Source organism: Amphibalanus amphitrite, unplaced genomic scaffold (assembly GCF_019059575.1).
Source record: "Amphibalanus amphitrite isolate SeventyFive unplaced genomic scaffold, NRLGWU_Aamphi_draft 000181F_arrow, whole genome shotgun sequence".
Classification (NCBI taxonomy): Eukaryota; Metazoa; Arthropoda; class Thecostraca; order Balanomorpha; family Balanidae; genus Amphibalanus; species Amphibalanus amphitrite.
In genome coordinates this window covers 795,450-812,524 of record NW_024881676.1, presented here as the reverse complement: position 1 = coordinate 812,524, position 17,075 = coordinate 795,450, and the positions used below count along the sequence as shown (strand labels likewise).

The window sequence follows — 17,075 nt, the reverse complement described above, 5'->3', positions numbered from 1 at the left end:
AGTAACCATGGCAACCACTACAACAATGAATGAAAAATAATGACTCTCTTTTTAAAATATATTACTTTTAATTTCTATTTTGACTCTTGGTATGCTGTTTATTTCAAAGAAATTTGTTTTAGTATTTGAACAATTCAAAAATTTTTGAGATTTAATTTTTCACTGTAATAAATGCTTTTGGTGTCCTAAAATAGAGGTTTATTTGAATTTGACGTCATTAATAAGTTAAAAGAGGAATCAGACAAGCGAAGATTCGACATACCCTGCGCAGCTGTTACGAACAAAGCTCAAGCATTCTTTGGGGACGGGGGTACGGCCTTGGGGACGGGCGTGTCTCGGGGCATGTGTCGGAGAAGGGATATACCTTGGAGAAGGGCAACAAGGCACTAGTTTTGCACTGCAATTTGTGAATAATTACTGCCGATTTGTCATATTTTGCCTGACAGGTGCAAGGTGATCTTCAGTGGCATCTATTAACCACGAGTGAGTATGTCAATGTGTGTGATGAGCTATGGTTTTTAACAATTTTAAGCCATTTAAAGCCATTTAAAGCCATTTAATTTTAAGCCATTTAAGGTTAGTAGCAAAGCAGAGGCGTCACACTTGTGCATGCTAAATCAGTGTTTTGTTTATCTTGCATAAAATGTACACAATATCAATATAATATGTCAAGATCACCCAAATGGCTTTTTGTTGATGGCTGTCTCTGCTCTCTTATCTCGAAAGTCTAATAATTACCCCCTTTTTGATTGGGACTAACTGTAGGGTATCATATCAATGCCCACTTGAGGGACATTGACACAGCAATGTCAATTTCACCACAAAAAATGGATGCATTAGCCATTAGATGTCTTTTTCATATGCTGACAGATTATGACAAAGGCTGCTGTCACACCAATGGAGGATGACATGGAAAACATCGGTTTGGGCTGTGCCTTGGAGCGGTTTGAAGACCTGCCGGAGGTGCGTTCACTGATTGCCGAGCTGCCCGAGATTCACACAGATGCCGGCCTTGTGGAGGCGCGCCTTCAGCGCTTCACTACAATTCTTGACTACTATCAGGAGCAGCCTCACCTGCTTGACAAGGATCTGGAGTCACTGCTGGCTGCACTGTTTGCCCACCTAGATAATTTCCAAGCACATGAGAACCTGGTCCATGTGACGTTCAAGTACATGGTGATGATCGTCAAACTGCGCGGCCCTAAATCCATGGTTCGGCACATGCCGCATGAGGTAAGACATTTGGCTGAGCCGAGATTGTTATGCTGACACTGACCTCCACTTCCAGATCAGAGAAGTACAGGCTGTCAGAGGTATTTAGGCGCTAGAATTTACTGAGCATATAGTCTGATAAATATGGTCTCACCCACCAACTCCTCCTAGCTTAGACTGCTCACACCAACATCCTGTTCAGAAGCTTGGGTCAGGAGTCGCATATATCATGCTACACGTGACTCATCAGAAGTCGCATGGATGTGCGACTAGATAATTTCTGTAACTACCTACCAATTACGCTGCCAATCAGTGCTGAAAATGAGGCCGCTTTCTGGTCCCGGCGTTTTATTCTCCGGGTGGGTTAGCCCCGTCTAGCGCTTAGCCTTTCGGGACCCTCTCAGACTCGCGGCTGTTTTTGCGGCTCGGCCCATTCGAGATACAAAGTTGATAGTCACACGAAGTTTATTTGGGGCATCTGAATATGCGACTTCGAAATAAATCGATTCTACAAAACCCTTTTCTTTCAGCTATATGCATACATTTAACAGTAACTCCAGACTAAGCTGGTTTGTTGGCGGGCCCTAAATAAGCTTCGTGTGACTATTAACTTTGCATCTCGACTGCGGCGAGCGGCGAAAACAGCCACGAGACTGAGTGGGTCCCGAAAGGCTAAACGCTGGACGGGATTAACCCGCCCGAAGAATAAAACGCCGGGACCAGAAAGCGGCCGCATTTCCAGCACTGCTGCCAATCGCTGTAGTCAAGGTCCCATTTTAGTGTAACTTTTGGCTCTGTGTACGGGATAATAAGGCCACTCCATTATTTTTGGGGGATCCTATATTACTTTGACCATCCCGCTCAAACGGCCACGGGCGTGCTCGTGCCCGGCCGTGCTGCCTGTGCTCGTCTCTCTGACTAGTTCGGGTGCCGGCCGCCAGGTGGACGACATGGAGCGTGTGCTGCAGTGCCTGGAGCGTCAGAATCCGGAGGACACCGACTGCTGGGCCACGCGCTACATGCTGCTGCTATGGCTGGCCATCCTGGTCATCATCCCCTTCAACATGACGTCGTTTGACGACGGCCAGCGGGAGCCCATCGCCCAGCGGATAATGCGCGTCACCGAGGTGTACCTGCACGCCACGGACAAGTGTCGCGAGGTGGCCGGACTGGTGGCCGCCCGCTTCGTCACCCGGCCCGACAACGTGCAGCGCTTCCTGCCCGAGCTGATCGACTGGACACTGAAGGTGAGCCAAGGTGTATGAGTGTAGCATGTATCATTTCTCGTATCATGTGTGTATTGAGTATGTGAAGAGCAGCTGATCAGCTGTTCTCAGTTAGTGTTCAGATGTATCAAAAGCATCGATCGTCACACTGTACCCTAATCAGAAGTGAACGGCCGTGCTAACGGAATTCCGGATGAAATAGTTTGGTGTTGGTCTTTATTTAGCTCGTGCTTTGTCTGCTACGTCGGAAAATCTTGTCTGCATAGCACCCCCCCCCCCCTCCACCGCCACCCCTCAGACATGTGAGTCGGACGACGCGCGGCTGCCGTCGCTGCTGGGCGCCCTCGGCTGTCTGGCGGCGGTGTTCAAGCACGGTAAGAGGGCCGACCTGCTGCCCCTGGCGCCCGGTGTGCTGCGCCGACTGCTCGCCTCCGGTCGACTCGAACACGCCAACACGCAGATCCGCAAACTGGCGCTCAAATCCGTCCAGCGCGTCGGTGAGTGGTGACTTGGTTCAGAAGGTAGAGCTGTGGGCGTGGAAGGAGGATGGAGTGGATAATGTTTTAAGTTTGACTTTAAGGAGAATTTGAGATGGATGTAAGGGAATTAAGACGGTAGCTATTGTGTATTCGGTGGTAGATTAAATTCATGTCGTGATTTAGGGCCGGGGTAAGGACCGTTCATTTATTTGTGCTTTGGTTTGTTTGTGTCACTGAAGAGTCTTTGTACGGAAGTCAGCATAAGTACCGATCTGAATGAATTACCAATGACGTCTCTCAGGCTCTCAGCCGATCTGACTCTCCAAATAACTCTGTCTCCCGTCTCCAGGTCTGACATTTCTGCCGACCCGAGTGGCCGCCTGGCGGTACGAGCGCGGCCAGCGGTCCCTGGCCGCTGGTCTGCTGCAGGGCACCCCCGCCGGGGACGGCTCGGCGCCCGACGGCGGTGGTGGTGTGGGCCAGGAGGACGAGAGCTATGACGTGCCGGAGGAGATTGACGAGGTGCTGGAGGCGGTGCTGCAGGCGCTGAGGGATAAGGACACCGTGGTCAGGTGAGGGCCGGCTGGCGCAGTCGCTGCGGGAAGGGGATGCATCGCAACAGCTTTGCAACGCTACCATATTGTTCATTTTTTATTCTCCGTGGTTTTCTGGGTTTTTTGTTTGCTACGTTGTTTTCATTTGTCTCGTCCCTCGCAGATGGTCTGCGGCGAAAGGCGTGGGCCGCATCACCAACCGGCTGCCGAAGGCGCTGGCGGACGAGGTGCTGGACAGCCTGATGGACATCTTTACGCTGCGGGACAACATGCCGGCCTGGCACGGCGGCTGTCTGGCGCTCGCCGAGCTCGGTAGGTCACCGGTCGTCGGTCGTCGGTTCGGATGTTCGAAGTGAATAACGGTGGGCCAGTGTCCGACTTGCTATCTCAGCGACGGTTGCAGGGGCCAGGCTGACCGGATTTCAAATGTGCCTACGTATATTGTGTGTAATGTATATTTCTATCCACTGCATTTTCTTCTTCTTTATGTCTCTTCCTTTCTATATCACCTCCATTCACGAACGGCTAGTCTCTTCTTCCCTGGTCGAATCAAGGGCCCAGCTGTCTCTGTCTATCCGTTTCCTTTCTTCTCTCCCTCTCCTCCCTCTTCCATTCTCCTTGTCTGACCTCCCCTCCCTCTCTCGGCCAGGTCGGCGCGGCCTGCTCACCCTCTCCCGACTGCCGGAGGTGATACCCGTCCTGCTGCGCGCGCTCGTCTATGACGAGCTCCAGGGTAACTACTCGGTGGGCGCCGCTGTCCGAGACGCCGCCTGCTACGTGTGCTGGGCGTTCGCGCGCGCCTATCAGCCCGACCACTTCCGGCAGTACGCGCTCCAGGTGGCGCCCGCGCTGCTCTGCGTGGCGCTCTTCGACCGAGAGGTAGTTACCGGGAATTTAACAGTCTCTGGGGACACCAGCTAGGTTAGAGGGGAATGGAAGCTTATGTTGTATATTATCATATTTTGATGTGCCACGCATTTGTTTTGTTATCAGACGCTATCAGACGCATCAGTCCTGTATTCCTGTATCGGGTCGGTATAGGGGAATATTTATCGTTAAGTGTTTTTATCGAGTATACGCTGAGCCACCAGTGCGTTCAGGTCGAAGTGATGAACACCGTTTCTGTTTCATGTGTTTCCTTGTGTCATGTGTCCGTCCCCTACCACATCTTACGTCACTGATAACACATCGCCGTGCCGTATATCCGCAGGTGAACTGTCGTCGCGCGGCGTCGGCGGCCTTTCAGGAGAACGTCGGACGGCAGGGCACCTTCCCGCACGGCATCGAGATACTCACCACGGTCGACTACTTTGCCGTCGGTAACCGGGCCGCCTCCTTCACACAGCTCAGGTTTGTGTTTGTGTTTGTGTCTCCTTCATTGAGGCATTATGGCAGCTACAGTGTTCCTAATTGAAACAGCGCGCATCGTGAACTAATTCGATCATTATTTAGGAGTGTTTGGGCGCTTACTACTCTGATTGCGCTATATTGCAGTACGTTCGTGGGCCAGTTTCCCGAGTACACCAAGCCGCTCATATCACACCTGCTGGAGAAGAAAATCAACCACTGGGACGGCGCCATTCGGGAGGTCACAGCCAAGGTCAGTCATCAATCTGCCCAGCTTCTGCTGAGTGTCTGTGGACATCGGGTCTTGGCTAATTTGCTGCTTAGATTTTTGGAGTAATGAATAACCCAAAGCTTCATAGAATGACTTGATGCAAATTTAGGTCTTTTATTTAAGCCAGTTCTGGCAGTGCAGCTGACCAGCTGGCTGACATCCTTCACCGCTGTCAGCCCGTGAGTGAGTGATGACCCGGCGCCCCTCCGCGCCTGCAGGCGCTGCACAACCTTACGCCTTGCGCGGTGGACTACACGGCCGGCTACGTAATGGACATGCTCCGACCGCACTGTCTGGGTATCGACCTGAACGCGCGCCACGGCGCCGTGCTGGCCGTAGCGGAGGTGGTGCACGCCCTCTCCGAGCACGCCCGACGCCACGGACACGACGCCACACAGTACATCGGTACGGAGCGCCGGGAGATGGGTGGAAAGGGAATCACTGGACTGATCTGATGGTCACATACATCATGGATGTTAAGTAGTTGAAAGTGTTGGCAGATTTTCGGTAGCTGAATCCAAAAGGTGGCATTTGGCTTGGTGACAATTTTTGCTAGTTTTCTTGTCGGTGGTTCATGGGTTCCGATTGTTTTATTTTTTCCTAAAGAAACAGCCATTTACTTCTTTTCTCAGCTTCTCTTTTCTTTTTTCTATTGTTTGTCGTCCTTTTTGCATTAAATCTGTTGTACGTCTTCCCACCACCACCACCTCTGTGTATTTTTCTGTCACAGACTCGGCGACACAGCAGTTCATTGCCGGCCTGTGTGACGAGCTGGGCCGGCGCCAGATGCTGCGCGGCCTGGGCGGGGAGCTGATGCGGCACGCGCTCTGCCACCTCATCAGGAAGGCGTCGGAGGCCGAGCTGCCGCTCAGAAATACACCCACCATAGGTGAGGGACGGGGACCCAGCGTCGGAGGCCGAGCTGCCGCTCAGAAATACACCCACCATAGGTGAGGGACGGGGACACCGAGTGTCGGAGGCCGAGCTGCCGCTCAGAAACACACCCACCATAGGTGAGGGGGACACACGCTGCTAACAGCGGCCGAGGCCGAGCTGCCGCTCAGAAATACACCCACCATAGGTGAGTGGGGCACACAGCTAACTACGGCCGAGGCAGAGCTGCCGCTCAGAAATACACCCACCATAGGTGAGGGACGGGGGGAGGATACCGTGGCCGAGTTGCGCGGATAGGGTGTAATCTTCATTTTCATGTTTTCGGGATAATAAGCACATTTTCCTCTATGACCCAATCTCGCCCCGGCCCAACTCATTTACTTGAAAAGCCTTCCTCAGGCGGCCTTCAAACAGTACATGGTGGGACAGAAACTGCCATAACAGGAAAGTGATGGGTGAGTCTCCACGAGATGGTGAATGGCATGCCGCTACAAAGTGAATCAAGTATTGCGACTACCCGCGACGCATGGACCGCGGGTTCTGCTTTCCTTCGTTTTTAGGGGTGCTTGGTAGTTGGTACCGGTCTGATGCATTAAAAGCACATCGTCGCTCCATGACTGGCGTTTTTCCTACTTAGCTAAGGCGTATTTGTGTGACAATATTCGCACTGTCGGGGTGCACAAGCACTCAAAACAAGGGTATCCGAATAGGAATATTGGTGAAAAGCGAAGGAATGTCCTCTTTTTAGGACACTGAAGTCAGCTGATGGGACCATTGTTGCCTGAAAGCACGTGATTTGAACGATTTTTACGACAGCTCTTTCCCAACGCGATTGCTCATTTAGGATCCAAATCAGGGGGGCGACACGGCTATTCGCGCAATGTATTCGTTTATGGGCCGCGCGGGGCCTCGCGATGACGCGGCTGGAGGCAACTGCTCAGTGCTCAGCGCGCTAGGATACTTCTGGCGGGGCCGGGCGCTGAACGGTGTGCAATGAATGGGTTATGGTCGGGCAGACAGAGATGAGGCATTGATGGACAAGTATTGTATCGATAGTACATGAACCTCCAGGCTCCACGAATCAAACTATAAAAACAGTTACATTTAAGGCGTACCGGTTTCGTCTATTGACTTCTTCAGCGCCGTATACCATACCATACCAGCGCCGTATATGCATACGGCGCTGAAGAAGTCAATAGACGAAACCGGTACGCCTTAAATGTAACTGTTTTTATAGTTTGATTCGTGGAGCCTGGAGGTTCATGTACTATCGATACAATGAGGCATTGAATTTGAATTGACATCAGCAATCGGGTGGGGAAGGAGAACGTTTCTAATCGAGCTTGGGATGGGGAAAGCCGAAAATATCACGATCGGCTCAAAGCTCCGACAGGGCCGGGTGCTGTACCATGTGTAGTATATTTAGGCGGGCAGACAGAGATGGGTTATTGGATTTAAATTCACCTTACCATCGGTTTCTGGTGAGGTTTGAACTTTGAAGACGTCTTTAGTCAAGCTCGGAGTGGGGCAACGGCCACTGGCGGATCCAGGGGAAGGCATTTGGGGCAAATGTCTTCCCCAACAACCAGGGCAGCGCCCGAAATCGATTTTCGAGAATAAATGAAAACTTCACAACTTTTCTGCGGAAATGTTGGTTAATCACACCGCACAGTAGTGGCAAGGAATCGAAATCCGAGTTTTTTTAAATTAATTCCGAGAAACCTTTTTGGGGTAAGCCCCCGCAGTGTCCAATACCGCTTCCTGGATCCGCCAGTTGTGAATAAGTCACGGTCGATACCGAGCTTCGGCGGGACCAGGCGCTGTACACGTTGTTCTTTGAATGAAGAGGTGGACAGACACCTAGCCCCACATCCTACTGCTATGCCCGTGCTTCTGTGGGTGAAGCACTAAAGCATCACGGAATCCCAGAGGACCTGCGAGTCGACGAGGTGACCGCTTTGGCCGCCGGGTACTGCAGCTCCCTGGAGTTGCCTGGGACCGATGGCAAAACAACAGCTCCGGCGGTGCCCCTATGGGCCGTAGTAATTAGTGAATTCCCGTAATGTAGAGATCATATCCTCAATGATCTCCATTACCATTTTATATTCCTAAACAATATGACAGACCAATTATGCTTGCCTACGTTCAGGCATTACCTCTGATGGTCATACGCCCAGTACAACATGTGTTGTCTGTCAAACAACAATCGACGACGGGATCCCTTCTCATCATCTCTTAAGCCATCGGTTGTCAATTCACCCACCCCGTTTCCCTAAAAATAGACGGTCATATTCGGCCTGGGTCCTTACGACCCCTCTAAATTCGCCAGAGACGGGATCGGATCGCCGTTATTGCACCCGTCTTAGTGTCTTAAATACTATGACAGCTTCGACCACGGACGTCGGACGGGGTGATCGTTCCACGAATGTACGCACCATCCAGGCCTAGGATGCATCGAGGTTTAAAAGGATGCAGTCTGTAGATCAATCAACAAACAATGGTGGTATGCAACCACTTTAAAATATCTCCCTGGCTCCCGCAACGTTCCAACGCCCCTCCGTTATGCATTCGCCCTGTGTGTCCGCCGAGCCGGCTTGCCTCCAATGACGTCATCGGCCGGCCGGCGGCGTTCAAGGTCAAACGGCTGGTGTCCTTACCTGGAGTTCTATAGCCTTGATCCAAATCTGCGAATGTAACGACCGTATCACTTATTTTATCGCAAAATTGCTCGAAGTTGTTCATTACAAATTTCGCGGTGTCTCTTCAAGCCATTGTCTTTCCTGGAAAATCACGCATATCAAGTAAATCATGGATAAGATCGCGCATTACGTTTGAGATTCGCGTTTTTCGTCCCTCCGCTACCGCGTTCCACATTCGCCGTTTTCGATACCTCGCCGCCGCTGTCCGTTTAGTGCCGTCCGTAGGTGCCGCTATAAACGGTGACCGTGTGACCTGCCTTCCGTGACCGCGGTGAGTCATCTTTGTTTACCCACACCTGTCCCCCGGGTCGACATTAGAGGGAATCAGCGCAGGTCGGGGTGTTAGCATTGTGTGTTGTAGCTAGAGTGAATCACGAATATTGACAGTTGAGACAAAAGTTATCAAACAGCCCATTGCCAGTCCCTCAACTCAACTCAACTCAACTCAACTCAACTCAACTCATTTATATTCAACAGAGAAAGACAAAATAAGTACAAAAGTGAAACAAAACAAAAAGTGAAACAAATAAATCCCTACCACACAACGGACGACGTCATGGAATGCATCTAATGTAACTCATCAGCGATCCGCACATCCTGTACCGTTCAAACAATCGTCCTATTAGCTAACTCCCGTCCGGTCTCATTATCTGCGTGAATAGAGCGTCGGAACGTCATCCTCTGGATGTGTGTGTGTATGGGGGGGGGGGGGGCTGGAGTGTGGTGAGTCATCTAGGAGCGCCGTCATCATGACGCGGCTGGTGCTGGTGTGGGCTCGGCACCAGGACCAGGTGGCCACCAGTATTCAGTCGGCCGGTACCTACCGCGGCGACCGTCTCGGTCCGTCATCCGTACCTACCGTGGCAGCCGTCTCGATCCGTCATCCTGTACTAATAATCCGTAGGACGGACTACTGAGGACGGCTCGGAACTGTGATAGGCTGGACGGGTCGTTGGAACCGATAGCGCTGATAAAAACAGGTCGGTCAGTAACAAGGTTGGTAGACAGGTTGGCCGGGTATGCGGTGGTTGGACACTGGGCAGTTGAACTCAGGACGGTGAATTGCTGGTAAGGCCGGTAATTTGGTTTGTTGGACTTTGGTTGGTTGGTCGGTCGAACTGCTACGGGCGTGGGCCTACTGATAGCTACCACAGCTGCCGATAGTCGCCGAGTGTGAATGCTCATAGCGCCTGGGCTGTAATGTGTGCCGTGCAGCCGCGTCGTCACAACCAGTGGACTGCACTCCGCCCGCTCTCTGCCCCCGCAGCCAGCTGATTGTCCCGCTCTCTGCCCCCGCAGCCAGCTGGCAGGCGCTGCTGGACGACTGTCTGACCCACCGCGAGGAGGCCGTCCGAGGGTACGCCGTGGCCGCTCTGCCGGCGTTCACCCGCGCCTACGTCACGGCCTCGCCGTCGGACGTGACGGCCGGCCCGTCCGATGGCGGCGGAGACGTCACGGACGGGGACGCCGCGTCCTCGGCCGCCGGGGACGGACTGCTCGACCGGTACCTGGCTGAGGTGGACAGCGACAGCCAGAATAACCGGCGCGGGTTCGCACTGGCCGTAGGTAAGTAACGCAGTAGGCGTAGTAGGAATAGCCATCAGGTTACGGCAGCTGAGTGGAGGAGTGGGAATGGATAGATCCACGGTGACAAAAGCTGCTGGGATTGTCGCGTGGGCCAATGTTACTGTATTTCGCTACCCTTTACATAGATTCAAAGTTCAAACGACGTGTAATTAGTACTGTTTCCGTTGTCGCCGCTGCTGTCCTGTTACTGTACCCTCCCGCCGTCCGTCCTCCCCTTCAGGCTCGCTGCCGGCCAAGCTGTTCGCCGGGAAGCTGCAGCGCGTGCTGAAGCACCTGCTGGTGTGCTGCGCCTCCACGCCGCAGACGCGGCTCTGGGCCGAGTGTCGGCGCGACGGCATCAGCGCCGTCACCGACGTCTGCCTCACCGTCGGCGTCGACGCCAGCGACGACGGTCAGTGCCGGGGACGGGGAGCTGGGGTACTGGGGTTATTGGCGGTTTGTCAGGTTATTTTACTCCTCGATTATTCATCTACATTGCGCTGTTCTGTGCACTGTGTCACCCGGTCTCCCAAGACTCACTCCCTGACACGGCATGTGTATATCCTCACCGTCAGGCTCTAGTCATGTGTGCGCCGCCAACATTGAGGAGATCTACGACTGTCTGCTGACCGGCCTGGAGGACTACACGTCCGACAACCGGGGAGACGTGGGCGCCTGGATCCGAGAGGCGGCCATCTCCGGACTGCAGGTATGCTGGGAAACGAGGAGGGAGGGAGGGAAGGAGGGAGGCACACAGGGGTGCTGGAAAGGTGATAGGCAATCGAGTACAAATTGCGGAAATAATTGTCTAGCAGCGATACGTTGTACAACTTACTTTTTGTGCTGGCTGAAGCATTGCGTGTTATTTGCTAGCTTGTGGTAAGCGATTGAGCCTTATATGAAGGCCCCCACCCTCCTGTTTAACATCCCCATCATGAAATGTATCAACTATCAGCTCCCCTTGATCCGTTGTGCCCACGGCCCTAACGCCCCTCTCCGCGTTGTCCCGCAGCGCGTCACTCTGATGGTGACCGGCGCCTGCCCGGAGCTGCTCTCGGACGACATGGTTCGCCGCACCATGACCGGGCTCAGTCAGCAGGCTGTCGAGAAGATCGACCGCACCCGGTCAGTGGCCGGAGCGGCCCTCTCAGCACTTCTCCACGCCGACCCGCCGGTGCCGCGCGTGCCCGACCGGGACGCCCTGCTGGAGATCCTGCCGGCGTCCGTGTGCGCCTCCATCAACTGGGGCTCGGAGCGGGAGACGCTGCCGCGCCTGTCGCGTCTGTTGGCGCTGCCCGTGTACCGCCCGGCGGTGCTGCTCGGCCTGCTGGTCAGCGCCGGAGGCATCACCGAGCGGCTGGTGCAGCAGGCCAGTGAGCAGCTGCAGCGGCACCTCAAACACCTGCCGGACGAGGGGCGAGCCGAGTTCGTCCGAGAGGTGGCGGCCGTGATGGAGCGGCACCGCCGGCAGGACCGCGTCACCCTGTCCGTGATCCGCGCACTGGAGCCGCTGCTCAACTGCGGTCAGTATAGCGCAAGGCCCTAAAGTATAGCGGAGGGAAGGGGTTGGTTGGAACGGGATGGGATGGCGAGGTCTGGAACCAGTGTCGGATGGGATGATCAACTTGCGTAATCATCGCGAATGACTGCTATCACGCAGTTTCATGACCCTTCCAGCCGCCTTATCACCTCTTATTTACAGGATGAGCCACACCACTTACTGAATTATAGCCGCGACTCTCCCGTGACCCCTCCTCTTACACCGTCCTACAGGTCTGCCGTCCTTCCCGTGACCTCCCCTGCACATTTCGCCAGTTTTGGTGGGCTCTGCCGTAACCACCCCCTTCTCCCTCTGCCAGGTCTGCTGGACCCGCTGTTCTCGGACGCCGAGCTGGGTGACCTGCTGACCTCCCAGGTGCGCGCCGAGCTGGCCCGCTGCGGCGAGCCGCACAAGCTGCTGGCCGGCGTGGACCTGCTGTGCGCGCTGATGCAGTTCCCGGCGGCCGTGCAGCGCCGCTGTCTGGGCCAGCTGATGGTGCTGCTGTGCCACCGGTTCCCGCGGATCCGACGCGCCGCCGCCGGAGGCCTCTTCGAGACGCTGCTGACGCACGGAGAGCTGGAGGGCGTCTCCGAGGAGGCGCTGGAGCGCGCCCAGAGCCTGCTCAGCGACACAGACTGGAACGAGGCCGTGGACGCGGTGCGCCCGGTCCGGGATGAGGTGTGTGTCGCACTGGGCGTGCCAGTCCCGCAGCGGGTGAAAAAGTGAGGGACGGGGAGGGAGGGGAGAGGGGAGGGACACGACGTCCGTCCGTTCGCACTCGTAACTAATTGGTGATCGCTCCTGTGATTTTTGTCGACCTCGCGCGCTGCTGCACTCGACTTAGACGCGTCACACTTACGCCGGTGCTGTGATTTTGCTGTTAGCACAAATTCGCAGCTGTGACGGACATACCGACGTTCGTAATAGGTAGTTTCGTTTATTATTATTACAATAACTTAACGCGAGCAGTCGACTCACAATTCGCATTCCTCGCTCGTAAGACGTGCCTACGAGAATAAACACGGATTTATGTGGAAACTCGGCCTTCTAGAAGACCAAGAAGGAATAAGGGGAACGCTAGTGAGTGAATGGAATTGCCCCGGTGGATCCCGAATCGCAACACAAGACCACGCACACACAGTCCCAGAACACGTATCACAGACACCAAACGGCACACACGCTCCCACAGACGGCATCGGCAGGCTTTCCCCTCGCCTGCCGGCCCCGGCGGGTCTTCGGGTTGACGCCAGTCACCGTGGGTGGTGCTGGAAGCGCCCGAAACCAGCCGCCCTGCCCCTCACCTAACCCGGACGCAATACCGCGTGCCTAAACGCAATCTGGTGATGGGTCCGTCATGCGACGGACCTAAAGCTCTGGAGCCAGACAACAGTATCGCCGATATAGACCGCTAGATCTGCACCTCTCTAAACGCATGGACTGTTGCGAGTCTCAGGCTTCGTAAGAATTGTCACCCACTAGTCATAGTCAATAGCTCCACTATTTCGGTCATCAGCTTCCAAGAATGCCTTGGGTTTCAGCCAACTCGGTGTTCAGCCATATCCGACATATTCTCCAGATGATAGCCTATTTCCTCCCCAATAACCTATCACCTTACCAATAAGGTGTATCGTCTTACCGATAAGCTCCGCGAATTGTGTCAATGGCTGAGGCCTTTGGGAGACTCAGCTCGGCTTTATCAGCTCTCCTAACACAAATGCAACGCACCTCTAGAACTTTGGCGTTGCTCACTCAACTACCGCGCACTGTCCAATGTCCGCCGCCCTGGGCGATCCAGCTGCACGCTCGGCGCCCGGTTACCGTCCCCGCTGCTGCTGCCGTCCGGCGGCCGCCGCGCCGCCCGGCAGCCGGTCCAGGGGTAGGAAGGTGGCCGCCGCGAAACAGGCCAGCAGCAGGGTGAGCACGGCCAGCAGGAGGACGGCCGTGCCGCTGAACAGCTCCGGGTAGCGCAGCCGCAGGCCCCAGACCAGCGTCACCACTGACGTCAGCACCGGGTAGAGCAGCACGCCGATGTCCAGCTCAGCCGGCGCGCCGCCGCCGGCAGCCGCGCCCCCGCCGGCCGCCGGCCGCGGGTGGGCCGACACGTGACAGTGCACCACACAGTTGTGGTACAGGCCGCACTGGCTCAGTGTCTCCTGATCGGGCAGCACGCGACCGTTGAAGATGAGGCGCACGATCCGGTTAGCGGCCGTCTCCGTGGGGAAGTGGCGCCTACGGGGTGAAAATATGACGTCAGGGGTTTAGTCATACCAGGCAATGAGGCAATCACTACGTTTCCAATTCGATTTAGACGTGTCATGAAGACACGTCTAAATCGATTCAGAGAAATTCACGTGCATTTTTCTCGGATACTATTAACCTTATGCAAAAAACGAGCGTATATACGGTTTTAGCTAGCACCTAATCCCATATTTGCATTTTGAAATGCTGCCTAAATGTTATGATGGAGGAAATCCATTTTGAAAAATCGGCTTAACTTGCGTCATGGAAACATAGCCAATGATAGGTCAGACAGCAAACAGGGTGCAACAAACTACAAAGGGCTACGTTTTTCGCAATCAAACGTATTTACATATGGTAGGGTGGGTGAAGCCACACTGAGGAATTAGGAACTCATTTCCCGACACGTTAAAATCGGTCGTACCATGCCTAGCAGCAGACAAGTGCCGCTTGGAACTCGACTGATAATACGAGCCCCATCTGCAATCTGCGGTCCCATCATCGAGACTGACCTTTTGAAATCGGCCAGCGGTTCAGCGCGTCTTCCTTCCACCAGTCGTTGGGTGTCGTTCAGAAACTTCAGCTTCACCACGATGGTTTGGGAGTTTTCCGACGGCGCCTCCGTCTCCGCCGCTCGGTCGGTCGTGTCTGTAGCAGTCCTGTCTGCTGTATCCGCCGCAGTCCTGTCCGTGTCTGCTGTGGTCCTTTCAGCCGTGTTCGCTGTTGTTCTCTCCGTGTCCGGTGTTGTCCTCTCCGTGTCCGCGGCTGCTGTCCGCGCGGCCTCCTCTGACCGAGTGTCCGGTCCGGCCGCCTGACGGGCCATGAACGCCAGCCGTCGCTGCCGCAGCTGCATCCGCACATCGTCCGTCGGGTCGGGAATGGGGTTGGATGAGGCCGGGTCACTCGGCGCACTGCCCTCAGGAGCACTCTCCGGCCTGTCCTCGGCCGCCGCAGGTGTATTCGAGGATTCTGATCCACCGTCATCAGCTGTATTCACGGCCTCTGTGCCACCCTCAGCGGCAGCTCCTTGGGAAGCTGTTCCGCTTTCCGCCGCGGTAACGCGATCCTCCCCGCTACCCTCGGCGCCAGTAGCACCCTCACCGTGCGGACTGTCCGCGGCAGCGGCCTCCCCGGCCAGGTCCTCGCGCTGGACCAGCTCCACCTCTCCGTCCTCGTCCTCCTCGCAGCTCGGCTCGGCCGGCTCGGTGGGCCCGGCCGGCGGCGGGGGCGGCTGCGGCGGCGGCCCGGCGCCGGCCCCCTCCGCCGCCGCCGCCGCTGCCGTGGTCGGCTCGCCGCTCTCGTCCACGTGGATGACGCGCTGGCCGACGATGATGGTCTGGATGCGGAGCGGCCGGTCGGCGACGCGGGTGGTCCACCAGGCGAGGCAGGCGACCACCGCCAGCAGCGCCAGCACAAAGAACAGCGTCACCTCGTCGCCGACACCCTCGATCAGTGTCATGGCCATGACTGGTGATGGCCAGTGGTGACCTGGGAAGAGAGGTAAATCATGTTACAGTACCTGAGACAGCACAGCTTTGAATAAATTGATGACTTTGGCTGTTCTTCAGCTAACCAAAGTCCAAAGATGCATATTTTATAACATGCACTGCTTCACACTGTACAAAAAAGTGTAAGCTGATTAGGCATACACAAAAAATATGTTGAAAATGCATTAGCTATGGATCCTGCAATCATTTGCATGAAAGGGATACACCACTCCCAAGTCCCACAGCTCTCTACTGCACAGGGTCAAAGAAGTCAGTGTGCCACTGCCACCATCAAAAGGTCCAGCATATTGACTCCCCTCATACTCAACTGGAACTGGGGCTTGCCATCACACCACTGACCACAGCACAAATAATTTATCATAGGTACCAATGCATCAATCACCATGAATCAAGATATATTTTCACTTGACATAACAACTAACAAACCAACATGTGTATTGAGGTACTTATTAACACCAGCCAAGGTACCTACTTATCAATTTTGATATCACTTCAATCACAACAGCTTTGTGATCACAACACAACAGCAATTAGTTGTGACCAATTTGTTGCTCACAACACAACAAATTGCTCACAACAACAAATTGCTGCAAAACGTGCACCTAACAGAAACAAGACTTTCTGCTTGTTCCAAAGATCATTCTGTTCATAAATGTCAAGGTCACCAGCTCAGCAATGGCCATGTGAATCACACGATATCAGGGTGATCTGTCTCAATCTCCATTAATGCAATCGAAAGAAGTTGAAGTTCTAACCTCGGAAAAATCTTGCTAATTACCACTTCAACTTGTTGACCTTTAACTTAGATTATAATTGCTTAACCTCTACTTTATTTATTTCTGTTGAGAAGTTTCACAAGAATCTGAAGAAATATTAATCCTGCAATCTTCAAAATATTATGACAGCTTCAATTTACCTAGGCACCCAACTTGACTTTTGGCGTCACTGAATCCAAAATCTTCTTCAAACTTAAACTTTGCAACGTTTTCCCTGGTGCTCAGTTTGCACCATGCCCCTTGACTTCAGCGCAAGCGTGGCACATTTCAACATTCACAATGATTTTTAATTCAATTCTTGATGATAAAAATAATGCAGAAAATAGGAAAATACACACCCTCTTGCGACACGTCTACTTTATCGTTCAGGGTTCAAGGTATTAGAGAGTGTCATTTTTCTTAAGCTATTACATAATACTATGACGTCATACCGACATAAATAAGGACTTATTTCAATATTTCTACAATATGTTGTGATTTTAAATGCAAAAGAGTCATATACAGCAATGAAAAATGAAATACGCTTCCATATAACCACAAGTTGAGTGTCCAAACCAAAAGAAAGCCTAACAAGCAAACATAAATCATTCTTTCAAATGCAGGCTGCTGCTGCAGCCAGTCAAGCTTCCATTAGTCATGCTTTGCCATTTGCTGTCAGAAAATGATCGATTTTTGCAACGCTTTTTTCATAATGATTGGATTTGTGAGATAGATGTCTGTTATGAAGTTTTGATCCAGAAAGGGAATCGTTTTTAAGTTCTATGA

The 17,075-nt window shown here is 53.6% G+C and overlaps 2 protein-coding genes across 5 annotated transcripts; one reads left to right on the top strand and one right to left on the bottom strand.

Annotated features, from left to right (window-relative positions):
- The first annotated feature begins 299 nt into the window (after positions 1-299).
- LOC122384074 (tubulin-specific chaperone D-like) lies at positions 300-12,826 on the top strand. 2 transcript variants are annotated; one of them, XM_043371052.1, is made up of 17 exons: positions 306-483; positions 871-1,233; positions 2,154-2,459; positions 2,737-2,935; positions 3,267-3,489; positions 3,635-3,783; positions 4,121-4,299; positions 4,333-4,350; positions 4,682-4,821; positions 4,966-5,071; positions 5,308-5,494; positions 5,820-5,978; positions 9,982-10,248; positions 10,490-10,660; positions 10,824-10,957; positions 11,261-11,771; positions 12,108-12,826. In XM_043371052.1, exons 2-17 carry the CDS (start codon positions 874-876, stop codon positions 12,512-12,514), a joined length of 3,516 nt encoding a protein of 1,171 aa, XP_043226987.1. In that variant the 5' UTR covers positions 306-483; positions 871-873; the 3' UTR covers positions 12,515-12,826. The 2 variants fall into 2 exon arrangements, with proteins under 2 accessions (XP_043226986.1, XP_043226987.1); XM_043371051.1 differs by having other exon boundaries at positions 300-483; positions 4,121-4,350.
- LOC122384075 (transmembrane and ubiquitin-like domain-containing protein 1) lies at positions 12,706-16,798 on the bottom strand. Of its 3 annotated transcripts, none has more exons than XM_043371053.1 (3): positions 16,451-16,798; positions 14,539-15,514; positions 12,706-14,017 (listed from the first exon to the last, which is right to left on the bottom strand). In XM_043371053.1, the coding sequence occupies exons 2-3, from the start codon at positions 15,489-15,491 to the stop codon at positions 13,603-13,605; spliced, it is 1,368 nt and encodes a 455-aa protein (XP_043226988.1). In that variant the 5' UTR covers positions 15,492-15,514; positions 16,451-16,798; the 3' UTR covers positions 12,706-13,602. The 3 variants fall into 3 exon arrangements, with proteins under 3 accessions (XP_043226988.1, XP_043226992.1, XP_043226991.1); XM_043371057.1 differs by having other exon boundaries at positions 16,464-16,798; XM_043371056.1 differs by lacking the exon at positions 16,451-16,798 and adding an exon at positions 16,290-16,420.
- Between the last annotated feature and the right edge of the window lie 277 nt (positions 16,799-17,075).

Coding starts and splice junctions, on each gene's coding strand:
- LOC122384074 (XM_043371051.1), top strand. CDS start 874: ATGACAAAGGCTGCTGTCACACCAATGGAGGATGACATGGAAAACATC. Junction 5,979..9,981: donor CAGAAATACACCCACCATAG/GTGAGGGACGGG, acceptor CTGCCCCCGCAG/CCAGCTGGCAGGCGCTGCTG. Junction 10,249..10,489: donor CGGGTTCGCACTGGCCGTAG/GTAAGTAACGCA, acceptor CCTCCCCTTCAG/GCTCGCTGCCGGCCAAGCTG.
- LOC122384075 (XM_043371053.1), bottom strand. CDS start 15,491: ATGGCCATGACACTGATCGAGGGTGTCGGCGACGAGGTGACGCTGTTC. Junction 14,018..14,538: donor CCGCTGGCCGATTTCAAAAG/GTCAGTCTCGAT, acceptor TTCACCCCGTAG/GCGCCACTTCCCCACGGAGA.